The sequence below is a fragment of the Musca domestica genome, unplaced genomic scaffold (assembly GCF_030504385.1).
Source record: "Musca domestica strain aabys unplaced genomic scaffold, Musca_domestica.polishedcontigs.V.1.1 2, whole genome shotgun sequence".
In the NCBI taxonomy this organism is placed as follows: domain Eukaryota; kingdom Metazoa; phylum Arthropoda; class Insecta; order Diptera; family Muscidae; genus Musca; species Musca domestica.
This window is the reverse complement of record NW_026712249.1, coordinates 7,613,147-7,632,658: the sequence shown is the minus strand read 5'-3', so window position 1 is coordinate 7,632,658 and position 19,512 is coordinate 7,613,147. Positions and strand designations below refer to the sequence as shown.

Sequence of the window (19,512 nt, the reverse complement as noted above, 5' to 3'; positions counted from 1 at the left end):
TACGCGCTGTGAGACGTTGAACCTGTGGATTTAATTTACTCGTTTCCGATCTCTGAAGTTGTTACTGTACCTTCTGATGCTGTTCTTGTAGATTCCGAATCACACGGTTTCCGTGGATATCTCACTGATATGGTTGACATCGGAGACAAAGTTTGATATACCAGGCTTGTGATTATAGTCTTCTAAACGTGCTTTCCATTGTTTTAACTTAGAGTTAAAGTTCCTATTACCCAATGCGCAGGTAAGAAGTTGATGGTCTGTACTTTAAGCACCGTATAAATTATTCCGCAGATTATCAAGTGCCCATACGTTAGCTAGCATCTCTTTCTCGTTTGCTGCATATGCTTCTTCAGTTTAATATTGTTTTAGAAGTTGGTTAATTCCTTCTTAATTCCTTACATAATTTAGAGAGTTGCTGAATTTAGCCTTTAGAGGTATTTCTATAGTATTCCTAATGTGAAGAATTTTCTCTTTCCTATCTACGAATGCATTGAGTTCCTTGAGGCAGTCGTCATCTGTGATTCCATCAAATGTCTTTAGTCCAAAATATAAAACGTATTATTATCTAATATTCCAAACCTAAAAGCAAATGTCCTGTTATTTTTCTGGTTATCTTAATTTCTCCACCTGCCGTATTAACTATAAGAGGTTTATCTAAGGGTATACTTCCGACAGACGTGTGTGTTGGCTACAGAAATTTTTGTTCGAGCCGGAATCGATAAAAAACTGTAGTATTCTATTTTTGGGAGCTTTCCTCCCGAATTTGTGGTCTACGGGAATGAAGTGTGATGGCCAGGATAAAATTGTTGTTGTCGATTGACCACAAGCGTATTTGGAACGTAGTCATTTGTTTGGAAATGGTTTGGTGGATAATTATGATACGGTCCAGCATTGTTGACTGTTGTAGTAGACATTTGTGTAACGTTAGGAGAGGTGGTGTAGGTGGGACAAGAATATTGTGGATTTGAATTGAGAGATGTTGGATTGTAATGGGTAGTGGTTTGATAGGTTATATGATTATCAGAAAATTGATTTGAAGAATTGTCCGCTGTGGCGTTTGCGGCATAGATAAAATGATTTGTAGAATATTCAACTTGTTGTTGAGTGGGTTGATGTGGAAAATTGTTATTTGAATAATATGGTATTGGATGTGTGGCGGCTGCCGTTGTTGGTGGCTGATTTGCGGGCATTCGGGGAATATGTTGTTGCCGAATGTTGTGTGATTTTTGTGGTACACTATTGGACATCGATTGTATGTTGGAAATATTTACATGGGAATTGGGCGGGACACTATGTAATATATTCCTAGAGCCAATTTGTCCGGCATGTAGTGGTGCATTGGCCTGACTATATGCCATACATATTGGGACATTGCAGTTTTGGGATATTACAGATTGCGGATGGGAAAAGCTGGGAATGTTGTATGGCTGGTTGATTGCTGGAGACATTTGAAGATTGTTTAAATGTGAGACACAATTGACACATTCCGTAGTTAGGGGTATATTGGAATTTTGGGTTGACATTTGTACGGGGGAAAAAGCCTGCGGCATTGTCTTCTCTTTCAAACTGTCCATGGCAATGCATTTTAATATAAGTTTATTTTCCTGTTCCATTTTTTCCTGATCTTTTACATGATTCTCAACAATAATGTCATCATCATCTAAAATTACAACGCTATCATCATTTTCTATTATTTGCTCAGATTCTTGTTTTATTTGCCCCATTGGTTGCTGCTGCACCACTTCTTCTCTGGCATCAATGTCCAGCTCAAAGTTACTTACGGACTTAACTTTTATATTATACTTCGAAGCCAGTTCACAACGGATTTTCAATGTATTGACTCTATGGACTTTACTGAAATGCTCCTTCACCAATTGCAGTGATTCAATGGGTAAATTACACCACTCACAAAAATATTGCAGCGAGAATTTGTGATAACGTTTCAAATGCAAAATATACGCATCGCCCTTCATGCCCTTCTCTTCGCAACAGAAACAATTGCGCATCGTACTAAACGATAGACATTTGCTGGCAAACACAATGGCCAGCCGGATACAGATTTGTTTTTCGACTTGTCTTAAATTTATAAGCGGTACATCGCGACAATCATGTTTTTCTCGTATGTGGTTTGCCATGTTTGAGTGATTGTAAAAGTAGGCGGAACAGGCACCGCATATAAAGAATGTGCTATCGAAATGTTGGTACATGTGGGCCAGGATATCATCCCAGTGTTGACAATTGACAATGTTAAAGTCACATTCGCGGCAACTAAATGTTGAACCAGAGATTTTGTGTTTTTCACGAACATGTTGAAACAGTTCCGCCGCTTCGATGGCTTGAAAGTCACACTTTCCATTGAAACATTTCTTTTTTAATTTGCGACAAATATCTGTGGGAAAATCTTCCAACCAGTTCGGACTATCCTCCGTGGGTATCAGCCAGCTATTTTTAAAACTCTTCGACTCCCTAGATTCCAGTTCGCGTAGACGTTCATCTAACAAATTTAAGATATTTGGTATAAATTCTGCGCGCTCTTTTAACTTATCCAATGGGAGGAAAATAAAATAGGAATAACTTAAATTAAAACGTATTCTCTCAGAACGCATTGCACCGTACGAATGTACATGCCCTGTGCTAGAAACATGGGCCATCGCCTCCTCATTGCTTGCAAAGGTAAGGGGACAATGATAACAAAGATAGAGATGACGGCGATGATTTTCGAAATGTGTTTTAAGTTCCTCTAACGGTAACAGTTTTTCGCCGGGACAATGTGGACATGCACACTCGAAACAGCAGTGTTTCGCTCTCATATGGCTTAACCATAGATCATAGATGGAAAAGAAACCACCACATGATTGTTCGGGACAACGATACAAACAATCAGGTGCTATGCCAGTTTTTTCTGTTAATTTTCTTAGACGTATCTTTAGGGTTTCTTCTTGGCATTTCAATAGTTCGTCGGCGTTTGGTTTAACATCTTCAATGGCATCGGTTTTGCTGTAATCAATTAGACTTGTAATCGGTTCGCTTAGTTGTAGCAAGTGCAGCTGCTCCACTGAATCCTGGAGGGGAAAAAGAAAACAATAAATATATTTTAATAAAAATTACGAACAAAAAGACCTACCTCTTGTGATGTTTCAGCGCTATTGTGATCACGAATAAAGGCAAATTCATTTGGATGACATAGAGCCAAGTGCTTCCGCAGCACGTCATCATCGTTGGCTTTAAACGTACAGTATAAACACGAATAGTATTTCGGGTGCTTTTGTATTTTGTGTTCGTTTAGCATGTGTTGCTTCAAAAAATTGGAATTGTAGAACGAGTGTTGGCGACAGTCTGAAAATAAGACAACAAATTACATTGGATACTAATCCCGTTTTGATACCCTCCACTTTGATATATGCAAAGTCAAAATAAGGACCATTACAGACTTGGAATACAAAATTCCAGACAATTCCGTTGAAAATGTCCGGAATGTCGTCGAAATGTTTCAAATATGGGAGTACCGTTATATGGGGGCTATACCACAACGTGAACTTATATTAAAGTTTCTTTGAAAAAGTGTTAGGAAACCGTAACAACCTTTAAGTATTAAATTCCAGACAATTCCGTTGAAAAATGTCTCGAAAATCGTGGAAATATTTAAACAGAGGAGGTAACGTTATATGGGGGCTATAACACCATGTGGGCCTATATTAACTCTTTACGCCCTACACCACAAGGTGGTATGTCTTTGTGGATTTGTTTGTAACAGGCATAAGGGAAAGAGATGGACCCATGGTTTCCTTTGATGATCTGTATAGAATCACATTCTGAGTCGATTTATGCATATCCGTCCGTCCGTCTGTCTGTCCATGTATTTTTGTAAATTAAAAACACGAGCAAACCAACATTTCCAACCCAATGCCATAACAGCAGATCCAGTTACAACGCGAGCAAACCAGCATAACACACGCCACCCGAAATAATAACACTTTTACACAATCATCAAATATCAGTGGCGTGATCGTGGGAAATACAAAGTCAGCATAAATAATAATAATTCCGTAGGTGACATTTAGAGTTAAGTTAGTTAAGTTAATCAGTTACAAATTTGATTTCATAATAAACAAGCGGGGTAACAACCGCTCCGGTCTTTTTAAAAAAATAAAATATATTAAATAATTGTTTAATTAATATCTTCGTCCGATTTGCCTTTTATAGGGCACCAAAAGTGTAATATCAGCCCAAATATCATGGAATTTTGCACCTACAACCAAATTAAACCTGGAAATAAGTATGCCAAATTTGATCGAAATTGGTTCAGATACAGCTATAGTTCCGATATATATATATATTGTCCATCCGATTTGCTATTTTTGTCCTCCGCAGCATTAATATGCACTCTGTAACAACGATATTTGGGAAAATGTATCAAATACCGCTCAGAAATACCTTTGCCAAATTTTATGGAGATCAGTTCAGATTTTGATATAACTGCCATACCTAAATATCTTCGTCCGATTTGCCTTTTACTGTGCACCAAACGTGTAATATCAGCCTAAATCAGATGGAATTCGGCACTTACGACCACATAGAGCCTAGAAAAAAGTATGTCAAATTAGGTGAAAATCGGTTCAGATATAACTATAGCTCCCATATATATTTTTCATCCGATTTGTTATATTTGTTCTCCACACCCGTAATCTACACTCCGTAACAACGATATTCGTGGAAAAATATCAAATACGGTTCAGAAATACTTTTAGCAAATTTTATCGAGATCGGATCAGATTTTCGATATATATATGGGTATATAGATATACCCATATATGTTCTTATCCGATTTTAAGTTACTTGTGCACCAAATGGGTAATACAAGACCGAATTGAAAAGGCACAAATGCGTCGGCAAATTTAGTAGAAGTTGATTCTGAGAATTATATTCCTCTCATATATTAGTGCCTTTGGACTTTAAGTCAAAACTATAATCATAGTTGGTATGACTAAATTCTCACAAATTCCCCACAAAAACTTTTATATGTTGTGTGAAGCTCTACTTAACATGCAAAGGGTGTAGGGTATCATAAACTCGGCCCGCCTGACTTTAAGACTTTCTTTACTGTTTTTTTTTTTGCAAATAGTTTAGATATATTTAATTATCAAATTCCATTCAATTCAGTTGGTAATGTGCAGAAAATCGTCAAAATTCTCAAAATGAGGGGGTATCCTTGATGGGGGCTTTACAAAAAAAGTTGGCTCATCTTCGAAGTTCAGACTCAAAACGCATGTGTATTAAATATCAGTACTCTTTCTCAATTCCTTTGGGAGTTAGCGAGATTACAACAGACGGACGAACATGGATCAATGGGATTCGTTTTACGCCGATAATGAATATACAAGGTGAGATAAAAAACCTGCAACCAACTTCAGACTGCTGTCATTTCTAAGCCACTCGTCCGACAGCTGTTAAAGTTATTCCAGTGACAGCTAATTATATAGTTTACAAGCGTACATAAGCATTTTGGTCAAAATTTTCCAGAAAAAAAGTTCTTCGTGATGGAATTCAAGCGTGATAGTGTGATTTCTTTATATTTGGCTGGAAAATCACAAGTGACTATCGTCAGAGCACTCCAGCATTTAAATGTGAATAAATCTTTTGTGACTCGTACCATCCCTCGTTACCGTGATACTGGTAGCGTAGCCCGACGTTAAGGAGGTGAACGGAAGAAAACAGCAACATCAGCAGCATGGTTAGAAGAGTAAAGAAGCGACTTGATCGAAACCCGCGTCGCCGTGGCCTAAAAATGGCTCGTGAGCTGAACATATCGCAATATTCCATTCAGCAAATATTGAAAAATTCGGGGTAAAGCCATTGAAATTCCAAAAAGTGCAAGAACTTACACCGCAACAGAAAGAAAATAGACTAAAAAGAGCTAAAGAGTTGCTTCGCTTGGCCGAAAGTGGAGAACTGCCGGATTTGGTTTTCTCCGATGCGAAAACATTCGTTGCCCAGCAGTTTGTAAACAAACAAAATGATCGTATTCACTTGCCAAAGAGGTCAGATGAAATGTGCGCCATAACAGCCGGTGGTCGCTCTCCGCTCGTATTAATCGATCGTGGCATCAGAATAAATTCCGAATATCTGGAGGGTGCATTAAAGCCTTCGGCACGCAAACATTTTGACCCCAGACCTTGGACATTCCAACAGGACTCAGTACCATCGCACTCAGCACACGCCACCCAAGAATGGTTACAAAATGAGGTACCTCGCTTCATTTCCAGCCCACCAAAATCTCCTGATACCAATCCGTTGGACTATTGTGTCTGGAGTATTTTGGAAAGCAAGGTTGGCACTAACAAATACCATTTCGCCGGGAATGGGCCAAAATACCGCAGAGCAAAATTCGGGCAGCGTGTGACGGTTTCATTGGCCATTTTGAAGGCCATAATTCGTGCCAATGGTGACCAATTCGAACAAATCTAAACTTTTTCTAAAATTTGATGCTATTTCAAATATTTTTTTTGCTTTCATTCAATAAAATTTAAACAACATATGAAAATTGCAGTTTTTTTATCTCACCCTGTGCAGATATATACATATGGTGGACTATATATATATATATATATATATATATATATATATATATATATATTCTGCACAGAAAGAGTAACTATAATCCTATTTTGCTCCAACTTTGCAAATCCTAATATTTGCGTCAGTGCTAGATCAGGTGCGAAAATGGACAATTTCGGCCCACTCCATCAAGAACCTCCCCCCACAAAGGGTCGAAATTTTGAATATCCATGGAGCTCATAAAACCGAAAGTAACATCCGATTCCATTCAGACTTGGCACATCTCAATTTCTCCATAAACACAAGGTTTGTTATTAAGATGGTAGAGATTGGATCATTTCTTATGGTACCTCTCCTACATAGGGTTCAAGATTTTTATACCCTCAGCCACATGGCTACAGAGGGTAGATATCATTTGACACGGTCACAACGTGCCTAGTCGAAATAATGGTTTTAGACCCTAGGTCCCTTTGGACCAAATCCGTTTCAGGACATTTGGAGTCGATCTAGCGATGTTCCTCCGTCCGTCCATCGTAATATGATTGTCAAACTTACATCGAGTTCGGAAATGGGCGATATCGGTCCACTCATTCTGGTACCTCCTCCACAAATGGTCGAAATTTTCAAAAAATAAGGTTTTTGCATAGAAAAAGAAATAATAATCCGATTTTGCTCCAACTTTGTACATCCTAATATTTGAGTCAGTGCTAGGTCAGGTGTGAAAATGGACTTTATCGGTCCACTCCATTGAGTACCTCTCCCACAAATGGTCAACATTTGAATAATTACAACTCTCATAAAATGTGATGTAAGAGTCCGATTGTCTTGAAATTTCGCACATCCCAATATTTATATTAACCCAAGTTCTGATATTAAGATGGACAATATCGGTCCACTCCTTCTGGTACCTCTCCCACAAAAGGTCGAAATTTTCAAAAAATACATATATTTTGCACTGAAAGAAAACCGATAATCCGATTTTGCTTCAACTTTGCATATCCTAATATTTGCGTCAGTGCTAGGTCTGGTGCGAAAATTGACAATATCGGTCAGCTCCTTCTGGAACCTCCCTCACAAATGCTCAAAATATTGAATATCCATGAAGCTCATAAAACGCGAAATTACTATCGGATTCCATTTAGACTGATACATACAATGATACATTCGAATATTTCTATTGACACTGGATCTGTTAAAAAAAAAAAAAAAACGGTAGAGATCGAACCATTCCTCCTAGTACCTCCCCCACAAAAGGTCAAAGTTTTGAATAACCAAAACGTTTATAAAATACGAAATAAGCATCAGGTTCTCTTTATATTTCACACATCTCATCATTTCCACTAACAAAAGATCCGTTTTGAAGATGGAATATTTCGGTCCACTTCTTCTGGTACCTCCCCCACAAAGGCTCAAAATTTTGAATATCCATGAAGCTCATAAAAAGCGAAATTAACATCCGATTCTATTCAAGACTTGGTAAATCTCAAAATTTCCATTAAGTTATATTATATTTATTTAAGTCCGATACGAAATGGCCAATATTGGCCCATTCCTCGGAACCTACTGCATAAGGGGTTAAACATTTGAATAATCATAACAGAAGTCAAAATATTTGAAAATAATCGAACATTGGTTGAGGGTATACATCGGTAGGCAAAACCGACCGATCGATACCCTTTTACTTGTTATTTAATACTTACATTCACATTGAATTTTTGGAGCATTCATTTTCAATTTTTCTCGGCTACTCTCTTCACAAAATGCCGTTTCCTCACCGTGACACTTGAATACTTTAAGCGACTCATTTCCATCGAGTCCACTGCAATGTTTTTCCCTTTGATGTACCAATACATTACAGCCATCGATGCTACGATAACAGCATTCCGAACATTGGAACAGCATACGACTGTGATCGTTTTGAATATGTCCAATTAATGTTTCAATTGAAGATATCTGCCCTTGGAACGAACAATAGGCACACTGCAGACATAGGCTTTCATCTGTATGAGATTGCAAGTGGTGTTGAAATTCCTTCGGGCAATCCGTGGAAAAATAACAATCGTCGGTTAGACACTTGAATAGGCCCAGATATTTGACATGTATTGGATAGCAACGATACGAAAGTCTGTATGGAGGACTAATGCCACTCTGATCTATATATTGTTGTGGTGGATGTGATGGTGGTGGTGTTATCGATTGATTATCTTCATCGTCGTTCATGGGCTCTGGCTCTGGTTTAATTGCAAAAGGTTTCAAACGATTACTGATAGCTGGTACGGGATTAGAATTTAAATGTATAGTGGTCATGGGCGGAGTCGGAGGCGCCTGTAGATCTTCATGCATTTGTTTCAATTGTTCATCTAGGGCACATGTGGCCAAGTCATAATTCTCCTCTGCCGCAGTCGCCGCCTCTTCCCCATCCATACAGGGCTCATTACACACAAGTATGTTATCATCCATTAATTTCAGGTTTGTTTCAATTTTAGGAACTTCACCCTCACTGGGTGTTGTTTCTGCTGCTGCTGCTGCGGCAGGCACTGGAGAATCCTGACGTTCGATGGCATTACTGCTCTCTGGACCATCACTTATGGCTGCCAATATACATTTCTTGACATTATCCTGTGTTGCCTGTCGCGGATCGTGATGCTCCCTTAGATGCTTGAAGATATTCGCCTCATTCAATTGCACAAAATTACAAATGTTACAGTAGTACAGGTAAATAACTCGGGCATCCGCTTTGTAACGATACAGGATTTGGGTTTTTGCATTGCTACACCTCTTCTTATTCAGCTGATGTGTAGTGATAAATTCCCTATGGGAACGGCTGTACTTACATTGGCCACATTGGTATGCAAATTCGCCAGTGTGTCTCGAATAGTGGTCGTAAAACTGATGGAATTTCCCCTTGATTTGGGTTTCGCAAAATTGACATTTAATCGAGTACTGGGGCAGTGCGCTCGATAGTTTGCCACCGCCGACTGCTGTGGCGAATTGTGTATTTAACAGCAATTCCTCTAGCTGGGACCATGATAGGCGGGCAACATAGGATTCTGTTTTATGTTTTCCTACAAAATGATTTGTCAAATCCGGCGACTTGCCATTGCACAGGACACAAATTCTGGTATTTTTTTCAAACATCTGACTGTCATTGTTTAGAATTTGTGGCAGAGGTTTTCGATTGGCCGACGTTGATAGTGTCACATGCTTTGTGGATGTTGGAATTGATTGAACCTTTAGATTACTTGTGTCCAATACGGAATCTCCATTATTTTCGATAGGCTTCTGGACTATGGCGTATTTTTCGGTTACTTTTTGGGTTAAACGTTTCAAGATAATCTTGGGAACCTTAAGGGGTATTATTGTTTGTGTTTCACCATCATTCGAACTGGAGTATCTTATTCTATGATTGCAATCATCTCCATCTACATCCAAGGTATTGTGAAAATTCCCCTCAGTGGTTTTCCTACTCTCTTGCAGCATATCTGCTCTAGCATCACCATTGTCTTCCTGAGAACTTAACTGATGGGCAATGGCATTGCTTGAGTGCCGTTTTTGGGTATCAATGGTCTTGCAGCATTTTCTCAGTTGGAAGGATGTTGTGGGTTCTTCATCTACATTTAATTGTTCCGAGATAACTGAACGGGAATGTACCCTGGAACGTCGCTTGCCGTCAATTGCTTTGGGCTCATAATTCATTATTTGATCGAAGCCCTTAAACGTACATTCTAATTCCCTGTAGACCTGATTCATTTTGCGGGTAATATCAACTTTTCTGTTGCCACCAGGTGAGGATGATGGCCGGAAGGATTTTGCTTTCTTGGATTTTTTAGCTTTCGATGATTTCTTGGCGGGAGTAGTTCTTTGGTCTTCCTCTTCGGTGTTGTGGCAATCTATTACCTTTTCTTTTAGACCTTCTGAGGTTTGTGGGGGTGGTGACTTATTAGCTATTTCCATGCCATTGGATAATTTTTCCGAGATTTCCAAGTCTGTAATTTTTTGATGGCCGTCCAATAAGGACTTGGTATTCTCATTTTCAATGGTCTTGCGGCGTTTTCTCAGTTGGAAGGATGTTGTGGGTTCTTCATCTACATTTAATTGTTCCGAGATAACTGAACGGGTATGTACACTGGAACGTCGCTTGCCGTCAATTGCTTTGGGCTCATAATTCATTATTTGATCGAAGCCCTTAAACGTACATTCTAATTCCCTGTAGACCTGATTCATTTTGCGGGTAATATCATCTTTTCTGTTGCCACCAGGTGAGGATGATGGCCGGAAGGATTTTGCTTTCTTGGATTTTTTAGCTTTCGATGATTTCTTGGCGGGAGTAGTTCTTTGGTGTTCCTCTTTGGTGGTGTGGCAATCTATTACCTTTCCGTTGAGGCTCTCTGAAGATTGTGGTGGTGGTGACTTATTATTTATTTCCATGCCATTGGGTAATTTTTCCCGGACTTCCAAGTCTGTAATTTTTTGATGGCCGTCCAATAAGGACTTGGTATTCTCATTGCCAATGGTTTTGCGGCGTTTTCTCAGTTGGAAGGATGTTGTGGGTTCTTCATCTACATTTAATTGTTCCGAAATAAATGAACGGGTATGTACACTGGAACGTCGCTTGCCGTCAATTGCTTTGGGCTCATAATTCATTATTTGATCGAAGCCCTTAAACGTACATTCTAATTCCCTGTAGACCTGATTCATTTTGCGGGTAATATCAACTTTTCTGTTGCCACCAGGTGAGGATGATGGCCGAGAGGATTTTGCTTTCTTGGATTTTTTAGCTTTCGATGATTTCTTGGTGGGAGTAGTTTTTTGGTGTTCCTCTTTGGTGGTGTGGCAATCTATTACCTTTCCGTTTAGGCCTTCTGAGGATTGTGGGGGTGGTGACTTATTAGCTATTTCCATGCCATTGGATAATTTTTCCGAGACTTCCAAGTCTGTAATTTTTTGATGGCCGTCCAAGAAGGACTTGGTATTCTCATTGCCAATGGTTTTGCGGCGTTTTCTCAGTTGGAAGGATGTTGTGGGTTCTTCATCTACATTTAATTGTTCCGAAATAACTGAACGGGAATGTACACTGGAACGTCGCTTGCCGTCAATTGCTTTGGGCTCATAATTCATTATTTGATCGAAACCCTTAAACGTACATTCTAATTCCCTGTAGACCTGATTCATTTTGCGGGTAATATCAACTTTTCTGTTGCCACCAGGCGAGGATGATGGCCGGGAGGATTTTGCTTTTTTGGATTTTTTAGCTTTCGAAGATTTCTTGGTGGGAGTAGTTCTTTGGTCTTCCTCTTCGGTGTTGTGGCAATCTATTACCTTTCCGTTTAGGCTCTCTGAGGATTGTGGTGGTGGTGACTTATTATCTATTTCCATGCCATTGGGTAATTTTTCCCGGACTTCCAAGTTTGTAATTTTTTGATGGCCGTCCAATAAGGACTTGGTATTCTCATTGTCCACACATTTGGGGGAATTTTGTTTGCCATAATTTGTTTCACTTTCCGTTTCAGAGCTGTTCTTCTGGGTATTTTTAAAGGAATCTCTTAAAGCATCTATTTCACTTGGCTGTAGGATACTCAGCAGAATCGAACGTATTTTCTCCGTGGATTTAAGGCTATTACGTTTTTCGATATCCTCAAATGTAGGTTTGTCTAAATCCTCTCGCTTTTTGTCTTCTTCTTCTTTACGTTGATGTTCGGCCTGAAGATTTTCGCAATTAGAATTGTGCAGGCTTTTTAGGCTAATGCCATTATGGGCTGAAATTATTGTTGGATCGGTTGGGGACTTAGTTTCCTCTTCAACTGCATTTGTCGCAGCTGGAGGACTGGGAACAGTTTTATTGTGATCATCAGTTTGGTTATGGTTTTCAACAGATTTTCGAACATTTGAACGTGGTTTCTCCTCTAGCACGGGACTTGGCGTCTCTGCGCCTAGTTGCTGCTGGGATACTTTCTTTACAGTTTCTTTAATTAGATTGGCGTTAACCTCTTCGTCATCACTTGAAGCGTCTAAAGAAATTGTATCCGCAGTTGGTGCTTCAGTTTTATTATTTTGCCTCTTCGCAGGACTTATTTTCGAGGAGAATCCACTGTTTTCGTTGCTGATGTTTTCCTGACAAATTGTTGGTGATTTTTCGCCTGTTTTATCCAAATTACCTTCACCACAGATCATATCTATTTGATCCAATAGGTTCTTTGTAACATCATCCAGATTTTTGGCTTTAGATGATTCTTCTTCTTCTTCATTTGTCTTTCCTTTGACATTATTCTTTGGCTGTTTGGCCTTGTCGGCCGTTGAAGTTGGATATGAAACACATATTTTTTCCAAATCATCATCACTTTCAAGTCTGATTTCCGTTGCTTTCGAAGCTTCTGAAGGCCTTTTAGCTGATTCTTTATCTGCTTTCTTTGAGGTGTTTGGTTTTATATCAGTTTCTTTATCTGCCTGCTTTGAGGAGTTTGGGTTTTCTTGCCTTCTGGAGGTTGTACATGTTTGTTGTTTCTTATCCTTAGCCTCATCCTCCTCCTCCTCTTCACCCCCAACGTCTGAACAAAGATTAATGAACTCAGCATTAAGTTCTTCACTGGAAATGTTGATTATTTCGGCAGGAACTTTCTGAAAATGAAAAATTAAAACGATCATCATAATATTTGGTTATATTTGTATTTCTGCCTCCTTACCTTGTCGTCCATTACAAGCAGATTTTTGTACTGTGTTATGATGGATTGTTGGATTTTCTTTAAATCATTAATTGGATATCTGAAAATATTCAAATAAAAATATTACTTATTCAATATTAATATCTAATGTAAGTTTATTGTAAAGAGTGTTGCAACACATATACAGGTTGAGATGAAAAACCCTGCAACCAACTTCAGACTGCTGTCATTTCTAAGCCACTCGTCCGACAGCTGTTAAAATTATTTCAGTGACAGCTCCTTATATTGTTTACATTCGTACAAAAGCATTTTGATGAGAATTTTCCAGAAAAAAAGTTATTCGTGATGGAATTCAAGCGTGATAGTTTGATTTCTTTATATTTGGCTGGAAACCCTCAAGTGGCTGTCGTTGGAGCCCTCCAGCATTTAAATGTGAATAAATCTCTTGGTGTCTCGTACCATCGCTCGTTACCGTGATACTGGTAGCGTAGCCCGAAGTCAAGGAAGTGGATGGACGAAGAAAATAGCAACATCAGCAGAAATGGTTCGAAAAGTAAACAAGCGACTTAATCGAAACCAGAGTTGCAGTGGCGAAAAATTGGCTTGTGAGCCGAACATATCGCAATATTCCATTCGGTAAATATTGAAAAATTAGCTCCGAGTAAAGCCATTGAAGTTGTAAAAAGTGCAAGAACTTACACCGCAACAGAAAGAAAATAGACTCAAAAGAGCTAAAAAGGTGCTTCGCTTGGACGAAAGTGGTGAACTGCCGAATTTGTTTTTCTCCCTCTCCGATGGGAAAACATTCGTTGTCCAGCAGTTTGTAAACAAACAAAATGATCATGTTTACTTGCCAAAGAGGTCAGCTGAAAATGTGCACCTTCGGTTGGCCACCAGAACTCAAGCGCCGGCCATCGCTCTCCGCTCGTATTAAAAGACCGTGGCATCAGAATAAATTCCGAAATTGTCGCGAAAATATTCTGGAGGCTGTATTAAAGCCTTGGGCACGCAAACATTTTGGCCGCAGACCTTGGTCAACAGGACTCAGCACCATCGCACTCAGCACGTGCCACCCAAGAATGGTTACAAAAATGAGGTTCCTCGCTTCATTTCCAGCCCACAATGGCCAGCAAAATCTCCGGATACCAATCCGTTGGACCATTGTGTCTGGAGTATTTTGAAAAACAAGGTTGGCACTAAAAAAGACCAAAGTGTCGATCACCTTAAGCAAGCGATTCGCCGGAAATGGGCCAAAATGCCGCAGAGCAACATTCGGGCAGCGTGTAATGGTTTCATTGACCTTTTGAAGGCCATAATTCGTGCCAAAGGCGACCAATTCGAATAAATATAAACTTATTCCAAAATTTGATGCTATTTCCGATATTTTTGCTTTCATTCAATAAAATTAAAAATAAAAGTATAAAAATTATGGCATTTGATTTTGTTACAGTTTTTTTTTTTACCTCACCCTGTACATAAATTGCGGAATCTTGAAGAAAACTTACGGAATTAAAAAAAAATATAAATATTTTTAAATGAAACCCTTACCTCTTTTCGTTAACAATTTATCTTTTAATGTCAACCAATTTATATAATCTAAAAATGGTATATATTTCATCCAAGCCTCTAGCTTTTCTGTTATTTGTTTGTCCATTTTCGCAAGGTCTGCGTTCATTCTGAAAATGGAACAATAAAAATAAATTTTATTATATTTTATTACTTATTTCAAATTTGTTTAGGATTTTACTTTGAAATTATGAAGAGAGAAGTTCAATATATTTCCTATACGCCCTCGGTGATTGGCAATTAAAACAAGTAAGCACAGGCTATAGCCGTGCGCGGCCGACCATATGATACCCAACAACACTACGATGTGTTAGAAGCCCCCCTAATGTCCAAATCCATTTTGGAAGATTTCGCTTTTGAAATGATGTCACGGAGCACTGCCCAGATATTACCCTTGGCATTTTTACTAGGGACATTTGTCCAATACATATTTACGCAGCTCGTCGCACCTCCAAAATGCTAGAATTCTACCCTGGCGTGTCGATTGGCTTCAATTGAGTGATCAGAAATTTTTTTTCTGTTTTTGGTTCATCTGAACCCCTAAATATTTTGCTATAATCTTCAAATGCAAGAGGACCCTCCCTGTTATGGTCGATTTCACCCACTAAATATTACCTGATGACCATCAAAATTGGAAGGCCTCTGCCCAACCCTAAGCTCTAGTACCATATTAACTTCGATTGGTCTATAATTGCGACCTGTAGAGCAACTGCAAAATCAGGAAATGTTTCAGTTTATTATGCAATCATCTCCAAAAGAAATAGGTTTTTATTCTGGCTCTAACCCCACCTCCATTTTCAATTTCGTGAAGATCGGACCATAATTGCGACCTGTAGATTGATTACAATTTAACATGGACAGACGGACGGACAGACATACATAGCTAGATCGACTCAACTCGGCGAGATAGGAAGATCCACATATACCAGAAGGAGTGGATAAATCCCATCTTCACAACAGATCATGTGTTAGTAGAAATAACGGTATATGTGAAATATAAAGAGAACCTCATGCTCTTTTCGGATTTTATGATCGTTTTGGTTATTCAAAATTTTGACCTTTTGTGGGTGAGATACCAGAAGGAACGGCCCGAACTCTACCCTCTTTATTACAGATCCTGTTTTGATAAAAACTATTCAGATGTGGCAAGTCTAAATGGAATCGAATATTAATTTCGCGTTTTATGAGCTTAATGGTTATTCAAAATTTCGAGGTTTTTTTGGGAAAGGTAACAGAAGGAGTGGACCGATATATTCCATCTTCACACCAGATCTTGGGTTTATGAAAATATTGCAATGTGTGAAATTTAAAGACAATCGGACTCTTGCAACAGATTTTATAAAAATTAAAAATTTTTACACTTTGTGGGGGAGGTACTTGATGGAGTGGACCGATATTATCGTTTTTGCACCTGACCTAGGTCAAATATTAGGATTTACAAAGTTGGAGAAAAATCGGATTATCGCTTCTATTTCTGTGCAAGAAATATATTTTTTGAAATTTCGACCTTTTGTGGCGGAGGTACCAGAAGGAGTTGACCGATATATTCCGTCTTAACGCCAGATCTTGGGTTAATAAAAATATTGGGATTTGTGAAATTTGAAGACAATCGGACTCTTAAAACACATTCTATAAAAGTTGTAATTATTCAAAATGTTGACCCTTGATTGAGTAAACCGATAATGCCAGTTTTCGCAACTGACCTAGCACTGCAGATATTAGGATATTTTTTGGAAAATTTCGACCTTTTGTGGGGAAGGTACCAGAATGAGTGGGCCGATTTGCCCGAACTCTGAAGTCGATCTAAGTTTGACAAAAATATTATGATGTACCAAGTTTGTACCGAATCGGATACTCCCTTTGAGAGTTATCGTGCGCACCAGCCAGCCAGACAGACGGACGGACGGACATCGCTAGATCGACTCCAAATGTCCTGAAACGGACTTGGTCCCAAGAGACCTAGGGTCTGCAACCGTTATTTCGACTAAGCACGTTTGGCTGAGGGTATAAAAAAAGAGTGTGTTGTAAGGACTTGGTGGATTTGTGCACAAAAACCACAAAAGAAGCTACACTGTCGCATTTTGTAGTAGTATATATAGAGTGGCGACAATCCTCTCCAACGTACTTGTAGATTGACAAAATGCGAATTTATGCTCGAACGAGTACATCCACTCGCATTCGATCTCTATACTGGAATTCGAGCAAGAATTTCGGAGATCTAGTCTTAACAAACACCAAACATTCTAATATGTGTGGTATATACATTTAATTCATGAATGACCTAGTTCGACTGATCGATTCGTTGAAAAAAGGGTCTCAACTCGGACAGTCAATCTTGTTCACCAAATGAGTGATCGATCAATTACAGAGCTCGATTACTAGTTCATATATTCATTTTCTTATTAGGTTATGCAATCTCCTGCGCATGCGCTGTGGTAGGAAGTGTAATTAGTTTTAAGATTTTGCCCAACAACAAAGAGCATGTAACCACGTGGAAGCAAAAAACAACCAGTAAAGTCACAATCCCGCCAGCCGAAATCGAATAAAACGAAAAATCGTTCAGAGATCACCTATTTACTTTTAGCAGGCCGAAATTTGTGGATGTAAAATGTTTATTAAAAAATATCTGAAATGAATTGGTTAAAGCGGAGACTTCCGTTAGGTTATGGTTATCATGCCGGTCTTGCATAAACAGGCCCAATAACATTAAGCTGTCATTCTTTGCCAAGAGGTGCATACATGAATATTTCGAAGTGAATTGCTAAAATAAGGCGATAATGACATAGAACTCAAGAATTCTATAAAAAAATTTTCTTGCATACACAGCCAATTTTATTACACTTAAACATATAGTTAAAAAAATAATTAATAATACTAATATACTAAAGTAATATTTGTGAAAAATTGATTTTTTCAGCTTACCGAAAAATCGTAATTTTCACCAATGATTCGTTACTTTCATATCAATTTCCATATATTTTTTTTAGTTTATTGAGAACAAAAATGGATTTGTTTCTTCCCAGTACAAGTTTGGAATTTATTGAGATCAAAAATTAATTGGTTTTTTTAAAGGTATTTCGAGATCGCACAAAATGGGATCTGTTCTTCTTATTACATCTTAGTATTGTTGTTCTAGGAAAATTTCACTTCTTTCATTGTTTTTTATATAGCCATACGGCTACAGAGGGTATATATCATTTGATACCGCAAAAAAACGTGCCTCATCTAAATAACGGATTTAGACACTAGGTTTCTTTGCACCAATTTCGTTGCAGGGCATTTCGAGTCGATGTAGCGATGTCCGTCCCTCCGTCTGTATGTCTGGTGCGCACGATAGCTCCCGAAGGGAGTATCCGATTTGCTCCAAAGTTGGTACATCTTAATATTATTGTCAAACTTAGATCGAGTTCGGAGATGTGCAATATCGGTCCACTGATATATACCCTCTGTAGCCATATGGCTGAGGGTATAATAATTTATTGCACAGAAACAGAAAGGATAATCCGATTTTGCTCCAACTTTGCGAATCCTAATGCATTCATCAGTGCTAGATCAGGTACGAAAATGGACAATATCGGTGCACTCCATCAGGTACCTCCTCAACATAGGGTCAACATTTTGAATTGAATTACAACTCTTATAAAATGTGATGCAAAAGTCCGATTGTCTTCAAATTTCACACATGTCAATATTTTTATCAATCCAAGGTCTGGTGCCATGAAATGTATGGGTCCACCCTTTTTGATATCACCCGCACAAAAGTTCTAAATTTTCCAAAAACAAAAAATATATGTTTTTTTCTTTACAGAAGGAGAAGCAATAATCTGATTGTGCTCCAACTTTGTAAATCCTAATATTTGCATCACTCCTAGGTCAGGTGCAAAAATGAATAATATCAATCCACTCCATCAAGTGCCTCCCCCACAGAGGGTAAAAATGTTAAATAATTGTAACTCTTATAAAATGTGATGTAAGAATCCGATTGTTCACACATCCCAATATTTTGAATATCCATTAAGCTCAAAAAACGCGAAATTAACATCCGAATCCATTTAGACTTGGCATATGTGAATATTTCTATCAACACAGGATCTGTTATAAAACGTAAGAGATCGGACCATTCCCACAGAGTGTCAATTTTTTCAGGTTCTCTTTATATTTCACACATCCCATTATTTTCACTAACGTAAGATGGAATATATTGGGCCACTTCTTCTGGTACCTCCCTCACAAAAGGTCAAAGAAAGCAAAAGAGGCATCCAACTCTCCTCCATTTAGTCAACCAGAAAACGTTCGAAGGTTCTTATTTTTTATTTACGAAAAATATTCCACTAGTCCAACATATATATCTAAAAACTGTGCAGATCTACGTCTTCGTATAGCCCCCCATATTCGATATTTTGACATTATTCACCGGAATTGTTTCAAATTTGGTATTTGAAGTTCGAAATGGAAACTTCAGCCTAAGACAGAAAATTGTCCGTGCAAGTATACGTCTTCGTATAGCCCCCATGTAACGGTACCTATCGATATTCGGTATTTTGATGATTTTAGCGACATTATTTACCGGAATTGTTTCAAATTTTCGCATTTGAAGTTCGTAATGGATATTACAGCCTACAAGAGAAAATTGTCTGTGCAGGTCCGCGTTTTGGTATAGCCTCCATATAATGGTACCTCCATATATTCGGTTATATAACGGCTACATTCGGTATTTTTAAGTTTTTAAGAG

The 19,512-nt window shown here is 38.5% G+C and overlaps 2 protein-coding genes across 2 annotated transcripts in view; both read right to left on the bottom strand.

The window, feature by feature from the left end:
• Positions 1-548: 548 nt before the first annotated feature.
• Positions 549-10,753, bottom strand: LOC131802170 (uncharacterized). The gene is made up of 3 exons (XM_059121754.1): positions 8,256-10,753; positions 3,125-3,336; positions 549-3,062 (listed from the first exon to the last, which is right to left on the bottom strand). The coding sequence occupies exons 1-3, from the start codon at positions 10,723-10,725 to the stop codon at positions 771-773; spliced, it is 4,974 nt and encodes a 1,657-aa protein (XP_058977737.1). The 5' UTR covers positions 10,726-10,753; the 3' UTR covers positions 549-770.
• Position 10,754: 1 nt separating this feature from the next.
• LOC131802135 (nucleolar and coiled-body phosphoprotein 1-like) overlaps positions 10,755-19,512 on the bottom strand; it is a 160,181-nt gene continuing 151,423 nt past the window's right edge. The window contains exons 2-4 of the mRNA XM_059121573.1: positions 13,236-13,314; positions 10,812-13,170; positions 10,755-10,762 (exon numbers count right to left, since the gene is read on the bottom strand). Of these exons, the coding sequence (XP_058977556.1) occupies positions 10,755-10,762; positions 10,812-13,170; positions 13,236-13,314 (2,446 nt within the window). The remainder of the gene's footprint in view (positions 10,763-10,811; positions 13,171-13,235; positions 13,315-19,512) is intronic.